We start from the raw sequence: 22,308 nt of genomic DNA on the forward strand, positions 1-22,308 counted from the left end.
GATTATCTTAAAGAACGGGTCTTCAAAGGTATAATCTCTTATCCTCTGTTTTTATTCTAGAAGCATGCTGTAATTCAATTTTTGTGCATAATCTGTTCTATGTGACTGTAAATGTATGAGTTCATTCACAATGTGATTTGGACGATCCGCTTCCGCTCATCCTCTGTAAACGGAGTTCCTTCAAGTTTGTATCGTGAAGTTACTTCATGAGAAATGAACTCAACGTACTCAACTTCACGTCGTTCTGTCTTTTGTCTTGTGAAGTTACTTTACTTCACGATAAACGAACTCAACTTCACATCATTTATGTCTTTTGTCTTGTAAAGTTCGTCTCGTGAAGTAGTTTCACGAGACAAATTTAAATCCAAATCATCAACTTAGTCAGCAAACCACATCAACATTTAAATAATCTACTTGAACAGATATGTAAATTTAAATAGTTACGTTATCGAAGATGACCTTTTAAATCTATTATTGAAAATAGAGGATTAAAATAACTAATTTGAAACTTCAAGGGACCAAATATACCTATTCAAAAGATTTTGAGGAATAAAAAAGTATTTTTTCCAAAAACAAACTTATGTGAGAGTTGAGAAAACAAAGTTTAAATATTTTAAAGCAATGGTCCGAGGTTTGTGTAATTTCGGAATTAGATGTGGACACGTAAGAAATGAGCTGGCAAATCCCTTCTAATGCCAGCTTCACGCTACTGTTTTATTCTTGCAATGGCCTCAAACAAACGTGGCATCATCAGCCTAAATTCAATTAACAAAACTAATTTCCAAGTGCTTACCACATTTAAAAAAAAAAAAAAAGGTAAATAATACATGTCATTTATGAATATAATATTTCTTAGTCAAAACAGAGGCAAATTTGAATTTCAAGTTAAAGGGAGGACCACTTACAATTATTTTTAAAAAAAAAAGAAAAAAAGAAAAAGCCATTTATTTTTTCTTGGTTTGGCACATTTCTAGCGAAGTTATATATCATTTAAATCATATAATGTAACCTCAGATGATGCTAACTCTCCGATCCGCTTACTTTCTTAAGATTCCAAATTAATAACAACAAATAAGAAATCAAATTGACTGTTTTTTGCTTCAATTGTGTATTTCTTTTCAGCGTTGAAACCGCATGTTGCTGTTGATCAGACGGTCGAGAGGAAGCTAAACCGACAGCTATGGGGACCCAATTGATAAATTTCATCAGGGTATTCGTAAAGGCGTGGACTTGGAGGGAAAATGAAGGGTCAAGATGAAGAGATGACAATGGAAGAATGGTGGATGTGATTACAGAGGATCGAGATGGCGTCATTGACTTGAGAAGAGAAAGAAAAGGGAAGGGAGACAAAAGAGTTAATTGAGGGCGTGGAAGGTGTAGAAATGTATTGGAGGGAATGGGTGAGGAGTTTAAGTCTGTTGAAGTGGTGTTAACTTGAGGAAGAGTAGCCATGTTTAATCGAATCTGTGGTTTTTCAGAGTTTAAATGAGTTGTGGGAGCGTAGGTTTTGGCGTATAGAGGTAGAAATAAGCAAAATAGAAAGAAACAGGGGAAAATAAAAGAGGGAAAAGGCGTTTTTGTGAACCTTGTGTATGAAGAGACCAGTGAGATAGAGAGAGATTGATAGATAGAGGAGTTTGTGTTTGTGTTGTGCTGTGGCTTGATGATCGATGTCGAAAATGAAACATCTTCTTCGAAAGCTTCACATCGGTGGAGGACTTAATGAGCACCAGCGATTGAGCGATGCCCGACCTGTGGCACGACCCAGTTCGAGCCCCAGTCCAGGCCCAAGCCCCAATAGTAATCCATCTGGTTCCTCGTCTTCTGGGTCTTCCTCGTCTTTGTCTATGGCGTCTTCTACTACAATGGGGAGATTGGAGGCTGTTGAATCAGTCGTTGATCCGCCGGCTTCTGGGGATGTCGTGGGCGGTGGGTGCGTGGATTTCAATGCCTTGGAAGAGGAGTTTCAGGTGCAATTGGCTATGGCGATTAGTGCTTCCGATCCTGATTCAAGACAAGATACTGAATCCGCTCAGATCGATGCTGCCAAGCGGATGAGCCTTGGCTGTTCACCTTCAGTTTCCGGCAGTAAAGCCCTCGCCGAATTTCTCTCGCTTCAGTATTGGGTATTTTTCCATTTAACTTGCTTTTGAGTTTTTTTGGAATGAATTGGGGCATTTTTGTTCCCATTATTCAACTTCTAGGTTTTGATTTTTCCATACCGTGAATTGTAATTTCAATTATGTTTCAATTACTATACATCTTTCGATCTTGGGGATTCTTTTCTCCCTTTCTGGCACTGAATTTTTGAACAATAGCCATTAGATTAGCAATGTTTCATTTTTAGTTTTTTAGAAACTTTGCATATTAGGTTATCGGTCTGATTGATGAGTGGGGAATTACTATCTTCTATCTTAGGTACTCTCCAGTGCTTGAATTGTTTTTCGGTCATGTGATCAATTACTGCATTGTTGTCGTGAGTGCTGTTCTGATCTTTATTTGAATTTTTGGGTGATTGGGAAGCTTACTCTTTCCATTAGGTATAGTTTATGGAACATAGTTATCACTTGGAGAACCATCGCATTCCACTTTTGGATGTAGATGCACAACTTTTCTTTTCCTCCCCTTTTCGCAACTCTTATTCCATTGGACTGCTACTGGATTGAGGAATTGTTGTTATGTGGCTTTTTCACTTCCTCCTGATTTATGATTTTCAGAGTTAAGTTGGGGCCAAGTTAGTCAATTTTAGTGCAGTTGTAGTTTTGCTTACTTCCTTATTTGCATCACCTTACTTTCATTTTTTTTCGCACAGCTTCCCCTTTTGGGTCTTTCAGTTATGTAAGGATTATATTTTGTTACGATTTTAGTTTCGGAGATGATGATTTTCTGGTTGTTACTTTTTTGCCCATTACGAAGTCATTATTTTCTGGCTTATGCCTGTGATATCGCATGGTTTGTTGGGGTCCTGTGTGTTCAGTTCTAATATTGTTTGGTATAATTGTTATTTTAAACTTCCCATTACTTGTTTTTTGTGCACAATATTCAGAATCAATAGAAGTTCTTCCTTTGTTTTCATCATTTAGTATACACGTAAACCCCACACTCTTCACATGCAAATGCACATATATTGCAAAACTATTGAGTGCAATGTTAGTTTGTTAATCTAAATGACCCTGTGTTTAACGATTTACTCTTTGTTTCTTCTTTTGGGTTTAGGTCCTTGGAATCATATCAATGATCAATTTATAATTTTTGCTTGAAAGGATACATATTTGAGTATTAAGGTTTTCTTTTGGAGTTGTGTTGCCAGGAATTTTTGGAGTTGTGTTGCCAGGAATATTTTGTACTGTATCTTAACTGCTAGAAATTGAAGGAAATGGGATCATCCTTTCATTTGGCCTAAGTCTAAGTTTTGATTATACAAGGAGTTACAACCTTCAAATATTATTACATAAGAATTAGTGACTAATTTTTTTATGCACACAAATCTATGTTTCTATATTTATCAATTTGTGAACATATTGTTAAATGCAGTTTATTCTTGTTGTTGTTGAATATTTGTCATGGCAGCAGCAATTGCATAACTATTTTATTTACCAATGCAGAGCTATAATGTTGTAAATTATGATGAGAAAGTGATGGATGGATTCTATGACTTATATGGCATTACTGCAAACTCTAGCACCCGAGGAAAGATGCCACTGTTAGTTGATCTTAAAGAAATATGTGTGACAAGTGATATTGATTATGAGGTGATTTTGGTTAACCGCTTGCTTGATCCTGAGCTTCAACAGTTGGAGAGACAAGCATATAACATATTCATGGAATGCAGAGTTTCTGAATATGGCTTCATTTTAAGTGGTCTGGTTCAAAAAATTGCTGATATAGTTGTTGCTAGAATGGGTGGTCCTGTGGGTGATGCTGAAGAAATGTTGAGAAAGTGGACCCGCAGGAGTTATGAGATGCGTAGTTCCTTGAACACTATTATTCTACCACTTGGATGTCTTGATATTGGACTTGCACGCCATAGAGCTTTACTTTTTAAGGTTGCAAACTCTCCATTTTATACCCTTTACCATTTATTTTCTTGAACTAGTGCTATCTGCTTTAATAATCTCGGCCATTGTGGTTTCTTAGGCTTTTCAAACTTTGGCTACCACCCCTTTTTGGAACAACAATAAAAAATGTCATAGTTCTTGCCGATATCTTTTTCTTTCCTTTATGTTTTTGGTTGAAGTGGCTTACTTCATAATTTTGGTATTAGGTACTAGCTGATAGGATTAATCTTCCATGCATACTTGTCAAAGGAAGCTACTACACTGGTACTGATGACGGAGCTGTGAACATGATCAAAATTGATAATGGAAGGTAAGGATAGATGATCGTCTTTTTTTGGTCCAGTATACAATATCTAAAGAAATATTGTGGATCCCTCTATCTGGACCCTTCTTGTTTTCTCAATCTGCAGCTGTTCATGTCTTGGTTCCATTTTGTTGATTTAAGTCTATTGGTTCAGTTGCAATGATATAATTCCTAGGTGGTGGTAGAAACACTCCTCTGAGATTTTGTCGTTGACCAATGAATATGGGATGGCTACATACATCTGATGCGCCTAAACAAGAAAAGCATCCGCTGTTTTTTTTTTCTCCTTTTGATTTAGTTTAATAAGTTTGTTCTATAGAAATACTGTAGTTTATGCTTGAAAAAGAAGAAGAAGAGCATCCTGTGATTACAAATAGGCATAGGGATGGATTTGAGGAAATTTTATCGACTTAGCAAGAGAAAATGCAGCCATCAATTTAATACAAAAATAAGGGTACCATTGAAAATTCGAAAAGATTGCCTTACATCTTCCACCCACCCTAATCCTATGCCCCCCACCGCAGAAAAGCCTCTTCCTTCCCGTTCTAGGTTTTTTGGTAACTAATGTACCATGATTTTTGTCCTGTGTGTTTATTAAAAAAAATGTTGAAGTGTTTGCCCAGTCTTTTATATTCATACCAATTTAGTCTAAGTGAATACTTAGGGGGTATTTGGGACAAGGAGTGGAGTTATGTAGTTTGGGGAGTAATGAACTCCTGAGGCCCATAGTGTAAATGAGTTAACAAGGTATAAAATTGATGTTTTTTTTAGTAGTGGAGTCCACAGACTCTTTGGGCCAAATAAGGAGTGTAGTTCACAATTTTGATCCCCTCAACTCCTACTCCCCCAACTCCTTGGGCCAACACTCCTTTATATAATTACTTGGAGCTCTAATATTTACACATGGTTTATTCTATGATGCAGTGAATATATTATTGATCTTATGGGTGCTCCAGGCACGCTAATTCCCTCAGAGGCACCCAGCTGTCAATTTTCGAATTATGGCTTTGATAGGAGGCCCGCAGATGTTATAGAAGTTCCTGAAGATACGCCAGTATTACAAAATGGAGCTGAAGCAGTATCAATTTCATCCACTCAAGATGGAGTAGCAAATGTTTGCAACTTAATATCCAAAGAAGCTTCAGATTTAGATGCTCAATCAAAAGAAAACATTAGGAACTTTATTGAAGAAATTCAAACTGGGAGTTCTGATTATGATTTTGCGAAGCTTCTAGAATTAGAAAGCAGTGCGTGTGAAAGTTCATTGGGTGCATGTGCACAGTCTGCTTCTGCACAAAAGAAGAAAGTGAAAAAAGTGTCGAAGTATGTCATAAGTGCTGCAAAGAACCCAGAATTTGCTCAGAAATTACATGCTGTCTTGTTAGAGAGTGGTGCATCACCTCCTGCAGATTTGTTTTCTGATATAGACTCACAGGATAAGGGTGAAAGCAAAGCGACTTTTCAAATGTATCCACTCAATGGAAAAGGCATAGATGTTGGGCTTCAGAGCCACCCCAATATTTTAGCAAGCCACGGAAAGTCTTCTGCTACTTCTACTGAAACAGAGTATTCGAACAACATTGTCCATGAAAATAAACAGAATCTATCTGCCGAGGGATTGTCTGATGAACAAATGCCCGATACAAATGCAAACAAGCACAGCATCTTTTGGCCTCACAGTATGAAAAACGAGGGATTTGTGTTTGTCGATGTTAATGGTGAAACAGGAAAATTGGTTGATGTTAATGGAACTTTTCATCGTGAACATACGGATGGTCTTTTGTTGACATCTGATGCTGACTTTCACAAAAAACTAGGAAGTGCCTTAGTGAATGAAGAAAGAAGGTTGTTGCAAGATAAGAGCAGTGGACCTCTTCAGTGCTATGATTTGAGTCAAAATCCACATGAAAATTTGTTAGAAATTGATAATAGTAAACTGCATGCTAGTGATGAGCACAATGAGACAATTAACCCAATATTAGGTGAAGTTGCAGAATGGGAAATTCCTTGGGAGGATCTTCATATTGGTGAACGTATTGGTATTGGTAAGACACATGTCTAATTTCAATGAGATTATAAGTTTGATTCCTATGAGTTGGAAAAAGTTAGAATTTAGTCCCTAAGGTTTGATAACCCTCGTAAAAATAGCTCCTACAGTAGGAGCTCGGACTATTTATGAGAGTCTTATCTAACCGTAAGATAGTTCTTATGAAGTTTTATTATACCATTATAATGAAATTTTAACTTTTAAAACCATGTGGACTAAATCTTAGGGACCAAATTCATAATTTAACCTATCATTTTGGTTGTGTGTTTACCATTAGATCCCTTCCTTAAAATATCACTGGGACGAATCAAATTTTAGGGGAATATGTACTGCAGGTTTAATTATTACTTTTATCATTCATAACTGAAAAAGGTTTGTTTGGGAAACCACTTTTAAAATGAGTTTCTGTTTCTACTTCAATTTTTTTGTTTGAAAAACTCGGATAACTTTTATAGGTTGATGCGTTTCCCATCAACTTTAGAAGAAAAGAAAACTCACTTGTGGACTCACTAAAGAAGAAAAGGATGCTGGTAAAATAACAGTTATCTAAATATGTTTCGCTTGTGCATTGAAAAAAAGAAAATTATTCTGGAAACAGTTTTCAGAACAAGTTATTGGTTTTCTTAATCGTATAAAGTTGATGATTGTTGTTCCATCATCAGTGGGCTTTCAATCTACTTCTTCTTGTAATGCATGATGTTTTGAAATGAAGAATAATGGTCTTCTTCGTATCCCAGGCTCATATGGCGAGGTTTATCGAGCAGATTGGAATGGCACAGTAAGTTTCAACAGATAAGCGTATGCATTGTCATGTCACATAGTTTTTCTTTTGTTTATTGTTTTATAAAAAATTCCATGAATTTTTGAGTATTGTCATGTCCAATAAATCCTTAATTTGTTCTTTCGTTAGGAGGTTGCAACATTAAATTTCCTTTTTGAGTATTTTTGTCAGAGTTGGAGTTAAATTTAGCTATTATGAATTACAGGAAGTTGCTGTGAAGAAGTTCTTGGATCAAGATTTTTCCGGTGCTGCTTTGGTTCAATTAAAATGTGAAGTAAGTCACAAGTTCTAGTTTTTAGGTTATTTATTTGGAAAATTTTCTGGTTCTATCTGTCTTTTTCTTAAAGTAAATGCAAATGCAGGGTGTTTTTTCCCCGACCCAAGAAATTAGCATTTTTAAGATCCAAATGCCCTGATTTGGATCTGGAAAATCAACAAATAGGGGAAATTTGGGAAAGCAAAATGGAACAAATAGAGAATTGTAGCTAACAATTAAAAGTAGTTATGAAAGCACAGGCAGAGATGTTGAAGAGGAAAAAATTCTTTCAAACTTCAGAATTGTGTCTCGAAGATAAAAGGGGACTTAAATGGCCTACACATGGGGTGAGGGAATTGGATGAAGCTTTGTTGTGGGTAGCATGCCATGCTTGATGAGGACTCGGTCTATGAAATATCAAGAACTAGGGATCAACAGATGTACCTGGCTATCTCAACTAGGTTGACACACCCATGGTATCCTCATCAAACCCCAGAACAACATATGATAAATACAATAGAAAACTGTCTTAAAGATATAATTACATAGAATGAATGAAAGCATTCCAATTGAGACAAATATCTTGAACAGAATAATCAGAAAATTTCTTGGAGAGGGAGCACCAAGAAGAAGCTTTCACTCTTGCAAAGACGAAATTTTAAAAACTGCTTTTTTAGTTTTTAAATTTTGGCGTGTTTTTTAAAAACATGGGTAGAAAGTAGATAACAGAACAAGAAAGCTCGAGATGGAAGGGGTGTTTTAGGTTTAATTTTCAAAAGCTAAAACTTAAAACCAAATGGTTAAGGAATGGGGCCTTAGTGATTGACTTTATCAATGAGTGACTGAAACTGTAAGTGATCTGGTTGCTCAATGAATTTTTGGATCTATCAACTATTAACATAATCTGAGTCAAATAATGTCGATTCAATCATTTATCAACATATATCTTAAGAGTAGATGGGTTACTACCTGAGACTTGCCAGACACCTGTGTGTTTAATATTTTGTGGTAGTTACAAATACTTTTTATTTAGTTTGTTGTCTGCAGTACGCTATATTTGCAGCTGGCCATAATTTGTGTTTGTGAAACGTGTTTATTGATAACAATCTCTTTAAGGGCTTTCCTATAGGTCGTTAAGCTCCTGCGTATTCATGCAGGTTGAAATCATGTTAAGGCTGAGGCATCCTAATGTTGTCCTTTTCATGGGAGCGGTCACTCGCCCTCCTCATTTCTCTATCCTTACAGAGTTTCTTCCCAGGTTGATTATGTTGCTTTTCCCCCTTCTCCCTTTAACATTATTTTAGCTTAAAGGTTACTTGCTGCATGTTCTAAAGATTAATTCTGCGATGTAATTTAATTACCGTGATGAGTTTATATCAAATTTACTTCTTTTACTGAGAAGCTGTGGGTCAAATTCAATCTTTTGTTGTGGTATTATGCATATTCTCAATCTCAAGTTAGTTCCAGTTATACTCAAACTACAGTCAAATGCAATCAAAATTGTTGATGTTAATGAGGGACATTTTGGGATGATTCAATTCAAATTGTCGCCTTACATTGGATTGCACACATGAAGAAGCACAAGTTTTCTGAAAAATCTGCATAAATATTCTTACTGTATTATGTTCTGTTATGAAAACTGAAAAGGTACCTTCAAATGAGTTTGGTCTGTAACAAAGAAAAGTATTTCCAACTCGGCCATTCTTCTCCTAATTATTTTGTATTTGGCGAAGTGGCCAATACTTGAAATTTGAAGCAGCACTTAGTTTTCTTTTATCCTTGAGAAGTGATTATAGATAAGTGCTTCACCCAAAAATACTGCTTTTACAAGCTACCTCAAACACTCTTTTTAGATATTTCTGTGCGCTAGTTATGTCATTGTCAAGAAACCTCATTAGCATGAGTATGGTTACCGCATCTAAAGCAAGTCAATCTATATTCATCATGTCCTAATCTTTTATCTATGTGCCGACAAACATTGCAGGGGAAGTTTGTATAGGTTACTACATCGGCCCAACTCTCAACTGGATGAAAGGAGACGATTGAAAATGGCTCTTGATGTGGTAAGGAGTTAGAAAAAGAAATCCTCTCCCCACAAAACATGGTTAGCTCCTTTTAATAAATCTTTCTTTTTCTAGGCCAAGGGAATGAACTACTTGCACACAAGTCATCCGACCATTGTTCACAGAGATCTAAAGTCCCCCAATCTCCTCGTTGATAAAAACTGGGTTGTCAAGGTATATGAAACTATTTTGTGGAAACTTCTCTTTGTATGTTCCAATTAAAGGAGTTTTCTTTTCTAGTAACTAACCATCGTCGCTTCATAGGTTTGCGATTTTGGTTTGTCACGTGTCAAGCAGAATACATTTCTGTCTTCAAAGTCAACTGCTGGAACGGTATTAACCTTGATAGTTGTGCAAAGAAATTGGATATATACTACCTTACTATTTCATTGAAATTGTTAACTTGATAACTTGCACATCTGGTATTGATAGTAATCAATAATGCTAATTATTTTCTGCTTAATTGTAGCCTGAATGGATGGCGCCAGAAGTCCTAAGGAACGAACCAGCCAATGAAAAGTAAGTTTCGACAAGGCATTGAACTCGGGGGAGATATATTTTGCTCAAATTTGACATAATACTGACAAGTGCCTATATGGAATGCAGGTGTGATGTGTATAGTTTTGGTGTAATATTGTGGGAGTTGACGACATGTCGCATACCATGGAAAGGTTTGAACCCAATGCAGGTTGTAGGAGCTGTTGGATTCCAGAATCGGCGCCTGGAGATTCCAGAAGATGTTGATCCAGCAGTTGCACAGATCATTTGTGATTGTTGGCAAACGTAAGTTTCAAACTTTCAATACCCATAGTTGTCTTGTTTTCATTCCTGATCATCCCATCTTCTTTCAATTTCCAATATCACTAGAATTTACAGATTAGAGTCTTAAGAGTATCATTCCATCCATATTTGCAGTTCGTTTCATATTTTAAAGTTTCACTCTTTTCACAGGGACTCACAATTGAGGCCATCGTTCTCTCAGCTTATTACTCGACTGCGGCGCCTTCAACGGCTTGTTAAGAAAACATACTCCGGGAATCAAATATCGGAGTGAACAGAAAAGATTCATGTGCATTTAAATTGAAAAAGTTGTTCGATGGCTCGAAGAGTCAGAGCAGCCAATGTTGGTTCTTTTTCTTTTTTCGTTTCTCTTTTTTCAGTAAAGTTTGAAAAACACAACTGAATAGGGAAGGTGCTAGTTCATTCAAAGTGGGGGCTCAGCACAAACCTATTTAGGAGTGAAAGTGGAAAATCCTCCAAAACAACAGGTAGCTGCATAAGTTAAAAGTGCAGTGGAAGGATTTACCATTTTTATATATTGTAGTTCGTAATGTGTAGTAGGTTGTATTAAATTCACATGTAAGAAATTTCCCAAATGAAAGGGGAAAAAAGAGGAAAAAGAAAAACAAGGAGGAAAAAAAAAAAAAAAAAAAAAAGAGGAAAAAGTGAAAATAATAACTTCCAAGCTCAAGCTGTGTGTCTGCCTGTGGAGGCCTTTGGGGAATTGTAAACATTTGGTCTCTGCAGATTACTGTGTAAAAGAAATTTAACCCCCAGAACCCTCACAAAAATCAAAAGCAAAAAAGAAAGATTCATATGAAGTTTTTTATTCTCATTTATTTAGTTCTCTTTCTATGTGCTTCACATTTTCAGCTAACGCAAAAGAACACGACTAACATAATGGCTCTTTAGGTTGCTGTTTGTACAATAATATATGTTGTTTCTGTACTTTCTGTATAAAAATAATTAGATGTATCATTAAATTATGATTGTTATGTGAACAAATTTAGGAATTTAGATTAGATATGCCATTCAAACACGAAATCCAATTGGCAGGTTCATAACATATGAATCTCTCATTTTCATGTTATTTCAATAAATGTGGGGCAATCTTTAACCCAGAGGTAACATATGTTTGGTTTAACATATTTAATCATGTTAATTACATTATAATTTAATGTTACATAATTATTATTATTTTTTTTTGGTTAGAACTTCACTAACTCATGAAGGTGAAGAGTTGTGTTTTATCGGGGAGAATTTGTAATCTTCCCATTTGACTGGTAATAGCATTTTTTACGACTTGAAGAGATGTCCATTTAATCCATTGAGTCGAGGCTCGAGAACACAATACACGCATGCATTATTTTTATATATAATTAATTATTTAATATATATATATATATATAAAATTGAGATTAGGATATGATGTAATATTTAAATTATTAAAAATTATGAAAATTAAACATTTTATTCATATAGACACATGAGTGAATGAGGGAGATATTTAACTATTTAAGTAAAATGTTTTTATTTATAGTAATCTAATTTAATTAATTTAAAAAAAATCCAAACTAAGAGTGGGAATGGGATTGGAAAGCGAGGACATCTCTAGATTAGACTATCCCATCCTTAAATTAGAATTTTTAATGTTACGCATATAATTATTTTAGTCGATTCTTAAAATAAAAAAAAATAAAAACTTAAATAAAATAAAAATATCTTAACTAGTTGAGCAATCATCGTCCAATCTTAAAAGGGATGTATTGATTGGGAAATATTTAGGCTAGAAAAATTTCAGTCTGAAAGAGGAACTAAAAAGAATGGAAGGAAGAAACAAAACAAATGGCGTTCAATCCGTAAAATGGAAATAATCTTTTTTGTTTTTTTGAGACGAACCCGAATTAAAATCTAATTCGGATAGGGAATAATTGGGCAACCAGAAACAGAGGAAAAACCGTTCGCCGGTCGAACAACTATGACCGGAGTCCTGTACATACTCCCGGGAAAAGCACCACCGCGGACTTTCCTTCCGTCGGGGCCGAACTCCAGGCCATCAATTTCACCGTTCAAAAACCCTGGACCTCTCCACCTCCGAAATTCCGTTTCTAGAATATCCCTCTCCTTCTCTTTCCGAAAAGGAAGCAACATGCCACCGGAAACAGGCTGCCCCGTTCCGCCGGAACAGCTGCCGATTAACGAATATCAGACTCTCTCCACCTCTTTCCCCTTCTCCTGGGCCGCTGGAGACATCGTTGAGTACTGTTCTCGATTGGTTGCCACCGGCGCTTCCTTTGCGCTCTTCATCGGACTTCCGGTTGCTTGGTTCGGCACCGTGGGAGTCGAATCGGATCCGTTGAAACGATTTCTTTGCGCTGTTTCGAGTGGGATTTTGTTCGTCACGATTGCGGTTGTTAGGATGTATCTCGGTTGGGCTTACGTCGGTAACCGTCTCCTCAGTGCGACTGTCGAATGTAAACCCTCATTTCTTTGTTCTTACTATGAACCCTAAAAATCGTAGTTCTTCGTTTAAATATAGTACTGAGTTCTTACTCTTCATATCTATTGAAAACAAAAATAAATTAATCATGGTTCTGAAGATTTCCTTTATACAGACGAAGAGACCGGATGGTACGACGGGCAGGTACACTCAGAAAGTTCTTCTTCTTCTTCTCTTAGGATCAAGGTTCCATTTCATCCCTGAAATCAAGAGCTTATGTCTGCAGATTTGGGTAAAAACCGCCCAAGTTTTAGCGCGCGATCGCCTCCTCGGTTCCTACACTGTAAGTAACCGATCTCGATTTCGATTTCGGCTCCATAAAATCAAAAGTTTCAGTTGCGATTGAGAAATATTATGGCGTATGAAACAGGTGAAGCCGGTGCTCAGTAGGCTAAAGTACACTCTCGTTAGCCTTGCGGCGTCTCTGTTTGTGTCCATTGTCGTGCTCGTCAACATAGATGGAGGCCAATTGCTAGGGCCTTTCTTCACCGGAAAATATGCAGCGGATGACGGCAGTGGCAGAGTAATTCCCGGTGTTTATAGCGACGAATCCGCCAGATCTTTCGAGCCCGATGCGTTCTGTGGAGCTGGGGAAGCTGATCTTGTTCAATGATATTCATTCTGCCGGTAATTGTTTGATTAATGGTTTTCTTTGTGAATGTTTATATATATATACTTAAGACAATAAAACGGGGGAATGATACTTCTAGTTTGGAGGCAGTTAGCTTTTCTCTCTTTTAAGGAAGTTTTATAAGCAATTATGCATAGGTCTAATGCATTGTAAATTTAACTCGAGATTTGATGTGTCATTAAATGTGATGTTAGGAAACATTACATTTTTATAAAAATACAAATTCTTGTCCATGGTTAAAATTTTGTGGTCAAACTTTTTCCAAACCTAAACTCGTGTTAGGAGTCTAATTAATTCGCAACAGATGAGGTTTGTGATCGCCAAATGGACAATTTAATGTTGATCGGTGCTTTGTGACATAAGCAAAATATTAGTTTTCATTGTTTTTATATTTAAATTACCAATCAAAATGTCTTCGTTCAAATCTCAATATTCACATGTTAACTCAAATGCATATATTATGTCAGCTTTATTTATGGGATGATTGCACAATTAGCAAAATAACTTTTCAAATCAAGTCCGTGTCTTCACTTTTTCTGTTCTGCAAAAATGGCGAGAAAGGTCCAACCACCCCAATAAAAAGGGGAAATGTAAAAAATGTCCTCCAATATTGTAAACATGCGGACGTACAACAAAAAGAGAAATACATATGCATGTTTTTTTCTGGTGAATTATTAATATACTTCATTAACAAATTTGATATATCTTAACCGATATACCTAAAATGTTGCCTATGAATAATGATATCTTCATTTTGGGTATATTAGTTGGTGAAGATTAGATATACTATTGATACACTCATGTCTTAATTATTTCAAGTATTTACTGATTGATATTTGATGCACAATCAAGTCTTATATTTAATACAATATTGATGCATTTGGAATACGATACTTATAAAATGAAGTACAAATATTTTACTTCAAAATAAGTCATTGATTGAATGTGGTGATTGATATTATACATATTATTGATACACTTGGATGTTGATTGATGTTAGATACACTCATGGTAATGACCTGACTTTCTAAAATACCTGATAGGGTCGTTACTTCATGCATGCATAAACTTGAACATATACATTTACTTTTAAAAAAAATGAGAATTAGACTATTTTATCAAACAAAGAGTTCAACCAAAGTTCCAGCTCAAAATTTATAACATTTTGATTCAAGATACCCCTAAAACATAGATTTTAAAATAAGGGAAACCAACCGAAAAAAATCCCAAACACCCTAGTTCTGTAAAAAACTAAAGTACGTACAGAAAACATGAAAACGACTCAAGAACTCGTATGCGGAAGCATTTGTCTGGTCCCATGGGCACTATCACGAATTCCTCTTGTCAGTCGCTCGTGTATCCTTGCTCTTACCTGAAAACATGTAAACATAAAGAATGAGTATAAAATACTTAATAAGTGACCCCATTATCGAGACCATGCTAAGCAATCACTTGCAGTGAATACTTGGGGCTAGTGGGACATGCATACTGTAACTATTCCTGGATGACTATCTAAGAGGGTAACCTATCTCGCCCTAACTCGCATGTCTAGTGGCTTGATGGCACACTGTAAAAAAAATATGAAAGTGAACCTGTCGATTCATGAAAATGTAACATGCAAATGAACTCATCAGTTCATACATGTCTAGTGGTCTGATAGTGCACCGTCAAAACATGGAACTGGACCCATTGGTCCACTGTATCAAAACATGCATCTAGGCGAGACAGTAGTGTTGGGTTTTGTTGAAATTCCTTGAATCTGTTTGCTGGCGCTTCGAACAACATATTTATTTATTTGCAATTATTTACGATTTTCACCCTAGGGTTTAGAGTAGTTCGCTATATAAACTCTCTAACCCTAAAGGTGCCGTTTTGATGTAATTCTGAAAACATTCTCTCAAATAATATTGTTCTCCCTCTGCCCATAGACGTAGCTAACCGTAGCTAACACACAGTTAGTGAACCACGTATATCTGTGTGTCGATCTTCCCTATCTCTACGTTACTTTTGTGTTCTTTAATTGTTGATTTCGCAACAGGTTTTATGCCCTAAAACTCATAGATAGTAAATGTAACATTTGATCAATCATTAATAAAATGTTATTAATGTTTATTGTAATAAATAGTTATTGTTTATCTTGTACTTATCTTACCTAAATAACCATAATCAAATAAACTAACATCTTAAACTATTGTATGAGTCATGAAATGTATGTGGAGACATACAAGGATCAATATTCAAGATACGATATAAAGGGCCTATAGTATGTAGATAAGGCCAGGTACCTTATCCTTGTGACACTATGGATACGACTCACTTTGTATTTTATACAATGATCCAACACGTTCGTGTAGGGGACATAATGCAATGAGTTTGCATAAGACTAGACCATGAAATAGTAACCACTAGATGTAATTCCATTGATTAGTAAGGTTTCTATTTCACTAGGATGACTTAGGCAACTTAGTCTTATTCCTGAGTGAGTTATGGACTTCTGTTCATGAGGGATTGTCCTTTGCTTTGTATGGGTGATAGTGGCCAGTTCGTTGACTCAATAAGCATGGGGACAAAACCAAACATAATTTTACGCGATGGAATTCACCCCTTTATGAAGGACTAACTTGCTGTCACTGGTCTATATCCGTGGACACAAAAATATATCTGCAATGAGAAGAGTGCAACTATGGGTCTTTAGTGGAGTGTACCCATAGTTAACGAATAATATTATTTAATTGGTTAATGAGTAGAGTGCAACTACGAGTCTTTAGTGAAGTGTACCCACAGTTAACGAATATTATTTAATTGGTTAATGAGTTTAGTCAATTAATCTCATATCGTTGCAGCTTCTGATCTATAGATCAATGAATTCCTCTTCCTAGCTCGTAAAGGGAATTGAGGTAACTATCCTTTGAATAGAGTTTGAAATGTTCAAATTCACTTAGGGAAATAATATAATGTATACTGATACATTATAATATAAAGTTTATATTTGGATATGATTCAAAATTAATTTATGGGAGAATTAAATATTTGAAGGAGTTCAAATATTAATGACTTGGATTCATATTAAAACTATAGGATAAAATTAATATATATTTGATGCACGTTAAAACTACAGATTATGAGAGAAATATAATTGAATATGATTCAAATGTAAGCCAAATTAAATATCAGAGATAATTTAATTGGAGAAGTAAATAATTATTTAATTAAATTTAATTTAATTAAATTAGATTTAATTAAATTAATTGAATTAAAACTATAGATTATGTAAGAGATGTTTCATTTAATATGATTTAAATAGATTTAATTAATGATTAATTTAATTAATTAATTAGATAACTCCCATGTAAGGGAGTTATCTAAAAACGTGGATGATCTCACGTTTCAAGAGATTCTCTATCTTGGTTGATAAAAAAAGTGGTTTGATCATAGAGGAGAAAAAGAATTTTTTACACAGAACAATTATCTATTTTTTTGACTTCTCTCAAAGAAAAATTCCTCCTCTTTCCTTTTTCCCAATTGAATTGATTCTCACAAACCAAAAAAATTACCAAAGGTTTCTTAGAGGATAGGAAGGTTGCTCTCTTGGTGGTGTTCTCAAATCCTAATTGTAGAATTGGATTATCACTTAATCTATGAAAGTAAAGGTTTCCTATCCCTTTTTTGTGTATTTATTTTTTTTAGCATGCTTAACCTAGGTTCTAATTTTATGATAAGCTAAATTTTGTTTTTTTAGGTCTCTGTATCATTTTTGAATTGACCAATATATGGGTATTTTAGAAATTCCAAATTAATAATGAGTTTTAGTTCTGTGCTTTCCGCTGTGTTAAAGACTTTCATCCCTATAGGTAGATCGCCCCTACTGGTCTAACATGCATCACATACATAAATCTTATTAGTGGTTCCACAACACAACTCATATCATAACATATAGACTCAACATGCTCATAATCCTAACAACTTTCATGCATAAAAAAAGAGTAACATATTCCAAATCATGCTACTAAAATCCATTAAATAACTTGATAATTCTAAACTAGAGCGTCTGACATGAAGGCACCGGTAAGTATCACTTACTTCGACAATAAGCAAAAATAATTAAACCAAGCAAACCAACCTCTTAACAAATTCTTGAATTGGAACCTACAACATAATCCAAATTTTGAACTCAAGTCTTTAAGTCGAATCTCAAACACCAATTAACCAAGTAGCTCCAACTTGAAATACTTACAAATAGTCTTTGTTGAACCCGCCTAAAATCGATCTCAAAACTCCGGACAACATGTTTTCGACCTTAAAATTTCTTCAAAGCTTGAATCTAAGGTCAAACACATTAGGTAAAAAAAAGTTTAGTCCATAAACTTAATTGGTAATCAACCACAACCCAAAAACTTCATAGAAAACCCAGAAACTCACCAATCCTTTGCCAAACAAAACGTAATTCTGCTGGACAGTGCACTTTTGCCACAAAAAACTCCAAATCACCCTTCAAATGCCATGAGAACAATGAAATTAGACTAAATCACATAATGGTTATTCAAGAACCAATCAAAAACATACCCAAACATACCCAAAACTTACCTAAACTTCAAGATTCCAACGAGCGACGGTGACACAGTGGATTGGGCAGGGAGGCCCGGCTGACTGGCAGTGTGCGACAGACTGGCAACACGAACAACACGAGCCCAAACGGTGACTGGACACGAGTGCGTGTCTGCTGACGTCTGTGACTAGTGTAGGCGAATGACGCACGACTCGACGACAGTGATCGCTGGCGAAGACCATGGCAACGCGTCGGCTAGGTTGAGCGACAGACAACGATCTGAGCAAAACACCGGCGTGAGGGCTGAGGTGCTGGTGCTTCACGAAGGAGAAGATGAAACTCCCTTCTTTTTCCTTTTTTACTTTTCATGCTAACCGAGACACCAATATATAATAAATATTTTAAATCAAAACCCTAATCACTTTTATCAATCTATCTATCTCTCTATCTACCTATATATATATATATATATATATATATATATATATATATCACATTTCATTTTCTTTTTCCAAACAATTCCTCAAATTTCAAATTAACTCAGTTTCTTCTTCCAAACCTTAATTAATTCCTTCCAAAATTTCAAAAAATCAAAATTTTAACCTCAAAACTAAGAAACAACATCCAAATAATTTAAGATAATTAAATTAAAAATTTCCTCAAAATTTGGGTTGTCACGTTCTTCCTTCCTTAAGAAATTTTTGTCCTTGAAAGTTTTAATCATGAAAAAGCTCTGGGTACTGAGTCCTCATCTCATCCTCTCGTTCCCATGTTGTTTCCTCAAACTGATGATTCTGTCATAAAACTTTCACTAATGCTATCTCCTTGTTGCACAAAGTCTTCACCTCCCTTGTAAGAATTTGAGTAGGTTTCTCCTCATAATTCAAGTTCTCATTCAACTGTAATGGCTCGTAATCCACCATATGAGACGGATCTGTCACATACTTCCTCAACATGGAGATATGGAAAACATTAAGAATTGCAGAGAGAGACGGTGGCAATGTTAACTGATATGCCACAGAACCAATTTGCTCCAAAACCTCGAAAGGCCCAATGAAACGAAGACTTTACTTCCCTTTTCAAACCTCAGACAGCTTTCATAGATGCCACATTTAGGAACACTTTATCACCCACCTCAAATTCAAGGTCCTAATGATTAACATTGATGTAACTCTTCTATCTACTTTGGGATGTTTGCATCCTCGGTCTCTAACAATTTCCATTCACCAACCCCATCCCAACAAATAGGGAATTTGCAACCCTTCCCATATAGGGCCTCAAATGACAACATGCCAACAGTAGCTTAATAACTATTGTTATAAGTAAACTCTATAAGATGCAAGTGAGAGTCCAAACTCCCTGAAAACTCCAACGCACAAGCGTGTAACATATCCTTCGGTGTTTGGTTCAAGCGCTCCATTTTCCCATCTATCTGTGAGTGAAAAGCTGTGCTGAAATCCAACCTAGTACCCAACGCCATCTAGAGACTCTTGCAAAAACTAGATGTGAAACGAGGATCTCTGTCAGACATGATAGATACCGACACTCTATGTGATCTCACCACCTCTTTCATGTATATCTGAGCTCACTTGTTCATTGAATATGTAGGCTTCCACGAAATGAAATGCGCCAACGAGTCTGTCCACTATATCCCATATCACACTATATCCTCTTGTTGTCCTTGGCAAACCCATAATAAGTCTATAGACACATTCTCCTACTTTCATTTTGGTACGTTTAGAGGCTGCAACAAGCTTGTTGGCTTCTCTTTTGGGATTTTCACCTACACCAAACACTTACTAATAAAGGGAATTAATTGTATGACATGCAATTAATATAATGTATATGGTACATTATGATATAAATTTTAATGAGGAAAATAAATATTTAAATATGATTCAAATATTAATTATATGAATGTGATTCATATAAAAACTATAGGTTAAAATTAATATGAATATTGATTCATATTAATACTATAAGTTATATGAGAGAATTATAAACTATAAGTTATATTATATGTGATATAATATAAACTATAGGCTATATGGTATATGTGATATAACATATAGTTTAATTAACTATATTAAGTTAGTTTATATATATATATATATATATATATAATTAAAATTCTAATTCTTCATTTTTTGAATTTTAGAAAATTAAAATGGGGAGGGAATTGTTTTTTATAACTCCCTTTTTCTCCCTTCTACGTGCAACATAAAAAAGGGAAGTTGGGGTTTTTAATCTTCATCTTATTCTTACCATTCTAGTGCTCTCTTTATGAAGGAGAAATCTCTTAGCAAAAACTCTCTTCTTCCCTTTCACAAAATTAAAATCGCAAGCTCACATAACACTGCGTGATTCTCACCTTGAGAATAATGAGGAAGAATTTTTTGTGGTGTTCGTTCTGGGTTACTGTTGTGCTGTGAAATTTTGTTCAAGTTTTGGAGAGGAAGTTCCATACATGACACTTGGCTGTGGAGAGGAAATATGAAGAGTTAAGTCTTCAAGGGTGAGTTTCCCTTTCTTCTCTGTAGAATTTTCAGTACAAGAAGCATGCTTAGTTATTTTATGTTTATCATTATTTTCGTCACTCTACATTTATTGTTTTGTACAAAAAAATTAGAGACACATGCATTCAATTACTTCCACTTCAAGGTATTCCAAATCCTTCAATTATTATTAGAGCCATTTTGTGTCTCAGTTTCTCATTTTCTAACATCAATTTAGATTGTTGGTGGGATTTTCGGCACTACATTATCAATGTTTGGTGGTTTGCTCTTTGGATGTTTTCAAAAATTGGCTTAGTAATTTCTGCTTTAATTCAATCCATTTGTAAGGGCTTAATGTATTTTTTTTGGCATTTTAATTCTTGTAATCGAGTCTATAATTATTCATGTTGCTTGTGATGTGTGTCTAACTTCAATTTGGAGGCTTTTGCGCAAGAACGGAGCAATTCGGATGAAGGATTGAAGCAGAGAAAGCATTATGCCTTCGAGCGTAACGTACAACGTAATTACGTTGTGCATTACACTGTAAGGAAAAATGTGTACGTAATGACGTTGTTCAGTGTAGCACTACGCTTTGGCAACTCAAAAGCCAGTGTAGCTTCGTTGTACGCTATGACAAACGAAAAGCTAGGATAACCACGCTGGCCTAGAGCATCGTTACACTTCGGATGTGACGTGTGCGCGTCAAGCAACCTCCAAATCATGGATTCGAGCGTGGATTAAAGCAGTTTTGGTAGGTTTTTTGTTGTTTCATTAATTATTAATTTGTAATAATTAATTTTATTTGTATTCTAATTAATAAATTAATATAAGGGTTATATTGATTTAATTAATATTTAGGAAGTCAATTTTCGGTCCAATGTTGCTTTTATTATTTTGTGCATGTGATGTATGATTTAATTTGTTATATTGCATAGTGTGTGCCATATATTATAAAATCTCACCATAGGATAAACATTATTTCATGCATCATTTTAATATAAATATTATATTATATAGTTGTATGATATAATTAAGTATGCCCATGCATCATATTTAATATAATTGTTATATTATATGATTGCATGCATTTATAACATGTCTATGCATCATTTTATATTATAACTATTATAATATATAGTATGGATGATGGATGTATGTTATGTATATTTTCATTACTTTATTGTATAAATGTTATGTGTAATGTAATGAAAATGGAGATGTATGAAGTATGACACCACTTTAGAAAAATATAATTGTTATATCTTTTAAAGTATGCCATTAGATGCATGTATAGATTTTAATTATTTCATTAAACTGAAGGAATCGAATTCCGAGCGGAAGTATGTGAACACCTTGCATCCCAAAAACTAATTTTTGAATAAACAAAAACATTGTTCTAAAACAGAACTCATGAAGCATAAACATGTTAAAAGCATGCTTTAATGAAGGGAAACTAAGAAGAAGAACTATTTCTTACCTTTGAAGATTTCCAAGCTTCTAGAAAGATCCTCTTGGTTTTCCGATGAACCTCTCCTCAATCGGTCTTAAACACGAATGTCTCCTTAATCGATCTTGAACACTACTACAAGAATAAACTTGTTATTCTCTAGGATTCCAATAGAAGGATAGGTAGTATCCAACTATTAAAAGAGGAAGAGTTAGAGAGATTTCTTTGGAAAGAGTAGAGATGATTTTCTTTTGGTGGCTAGGTTAAAATTCACCAAATGAATTCATACCCTAAAAGGGTCATAAGGAATAATGTATATGGAGAAGGGCTAACCTCTTATCCAAGTCTTTCCCAATTTACCCTTATGCTCAATTAATCAAATAACGTTTATTTAATTAAT

General features: G+C 35.0%; 2 protein-coding genes and 1 long non-coding RNA gene across 6 annotated transcripts; 2 read left to right on the forward strand and 1 right to left on the reverse strand.

Moving 5' to 3' along the window:
• The first annotated feature begins 1,012 nt into the window (after positions 1–1,012).
• LOC120085707 (Protein kinase superfamily protein) lies at positions 1,013–11,128 on the forward strand. Its single transcript, XM_039041860.2, has 13 exons — positions 1,013–2,126; positions 3,606–4,046; positions 4,265–4,368; positions 5,287–6,407; positions 7,147–7,187; positions 7,396–7,464; positions 8,604–8,704; positions 9,431–9,509; positions 9,585–9,683; positions 9,774–9,842; positions 9,979–10,028; positions 10,116–10,292; positions 10,461–11,128. Exons 1-13 carry the CDS (start codon positions 1,671–1,673, stop codon positions 10,561–10,563), a joined length of 2,910 nt encoding a protein of 969 aa, XP_038897788.1. The 5' UTR covers positions 1,013–1,670; the 3' UTR covers positions 10,564–11,128.
• An 894-nt stretch (positions 11,129–12,022) lies between these two features.
• Positions 12,023–13,662, forward strand: LOC120086148 (YCF36, putative (DUF1230)). 2 transcript variants are annotated; one of them, XM_039042624.2, is made up of 4 exons: positions 12,023–12,763; positions 12,905–12,933; positions 13,016–13,072; positions 13,160–13,662. In XM_039042624.2, exons 1-4 carry the CDS (start codon positions 12,268–12,270, stop codon positions 13,400–13,402), a joined length of 825 nt encoding a protein of 274 aa, XP_038898552.1. In that variant the 5' UTR covers positions 12,023–12,267; the 3' UTR covers positions 13,403–13,662. The 2 variants fall into 2 exon arrangements, with proteins under 2 accessions (XP_038898552.1, XP_038898550.1); XM_039042622.2 differs by having other exon boundaries at positions 12,048–12,763; positions 12,890–12,933.
• An 840-nt stretch (positions 13,663–14,502) lies between these two features.
• On the reverse strand, positions 14,503–18,344 carry LOC120087147 (uncharacterized). 3 transcript variants are annotated; one of them, XR_005484447.2, is made up of 4 exons: positions 18,005–18,344; positions 17,840–17,909; positions 17,655–17,741; positions 14,503–14,792 (listed from the first exon to the last, which is right to left on the reverse strand). It is a non-coding gene; the product is annotated as an uncharacterized LOC120087147 (long non-coding RNA). The 3 variants fall into 3 exon arrangements; XR_016532362.1 differs by having other exon boundaries at positions 17,541–17,741; XR_005484445.2 differs by lacking the exon at positions 14,503–14,792 and having other exon boundaries at positions 16,806–17,741.
• Between the last annotated feature and the right edge of the window lie 3,964 nt (positions 18,345–22,308).

Source organism: Benincasa hispida, chromosome 9 (genome assembly GCF_027475165.1).
Source record: "Benincasa hispida cultivar pf3 chromosome 9, pf3_genome.v1.1, whole genome shotgun sequence".
Classification (NCBI taxonomy): domain Eukaryota; kingdom Viridiplantae; phylum Streptophyta; class Magnoliopsida; order Cucurbitales; family Cucurbitaceae; genus Benincasa; species Benincasa hispida.

What these genes read in the sequence shown, in the direction of transcription:
- LOC120085707 (XM_039041860.2), top strand. Translation starts at nt 1,671, where the DNA reads ATGTCGAAAATGAAACATCTTCTTCGAAAGCTTCACATCGGTGGAGGA. An exon ending in ATCAAAATTGATAATGGAAG is followed by an intron (nt 4,369 to 5,286) that starts GTAAGGATAGAT and finishes TCTATGATGCAG; the next exon opens with TGAATATATTATTGATCTTA. An exon ending in GAGCAGATTGGAATGGCACA is followed by an intron (nt 7,188 to 7,395) that starts GTAAGTTTCAAC and finishes TATGAATTACAG; the next exon opens with GAAGTTGCTGTGAAGAAGTT.
- LOC120086148 (XM_039042622.2), top strand. Translation starts at nt 12,268, where the DNA reads ATGACCGGAGTCCTGTACATACTCCCGGGAAAAGCACCACCGCGGACT. An exon ending in CCTCAGTGCGACTGTCGAAT is followed by an intron (nt 12,764 to 12,889) that starts GTAAACCCTCAT and finishes ATGGTTCTGAAG; the next exon opens with ATTTCCTTTATACAGACGAA. An exon ending in GCCTCCTCGGTTCCTACACT is followed by an intron (nt 13,073 to 13,159) that starts GTAAGTAACCGA and finishes CGTATGAAACAG; the next exon opens with GTGAAGCCGGTGCTCAGTAG.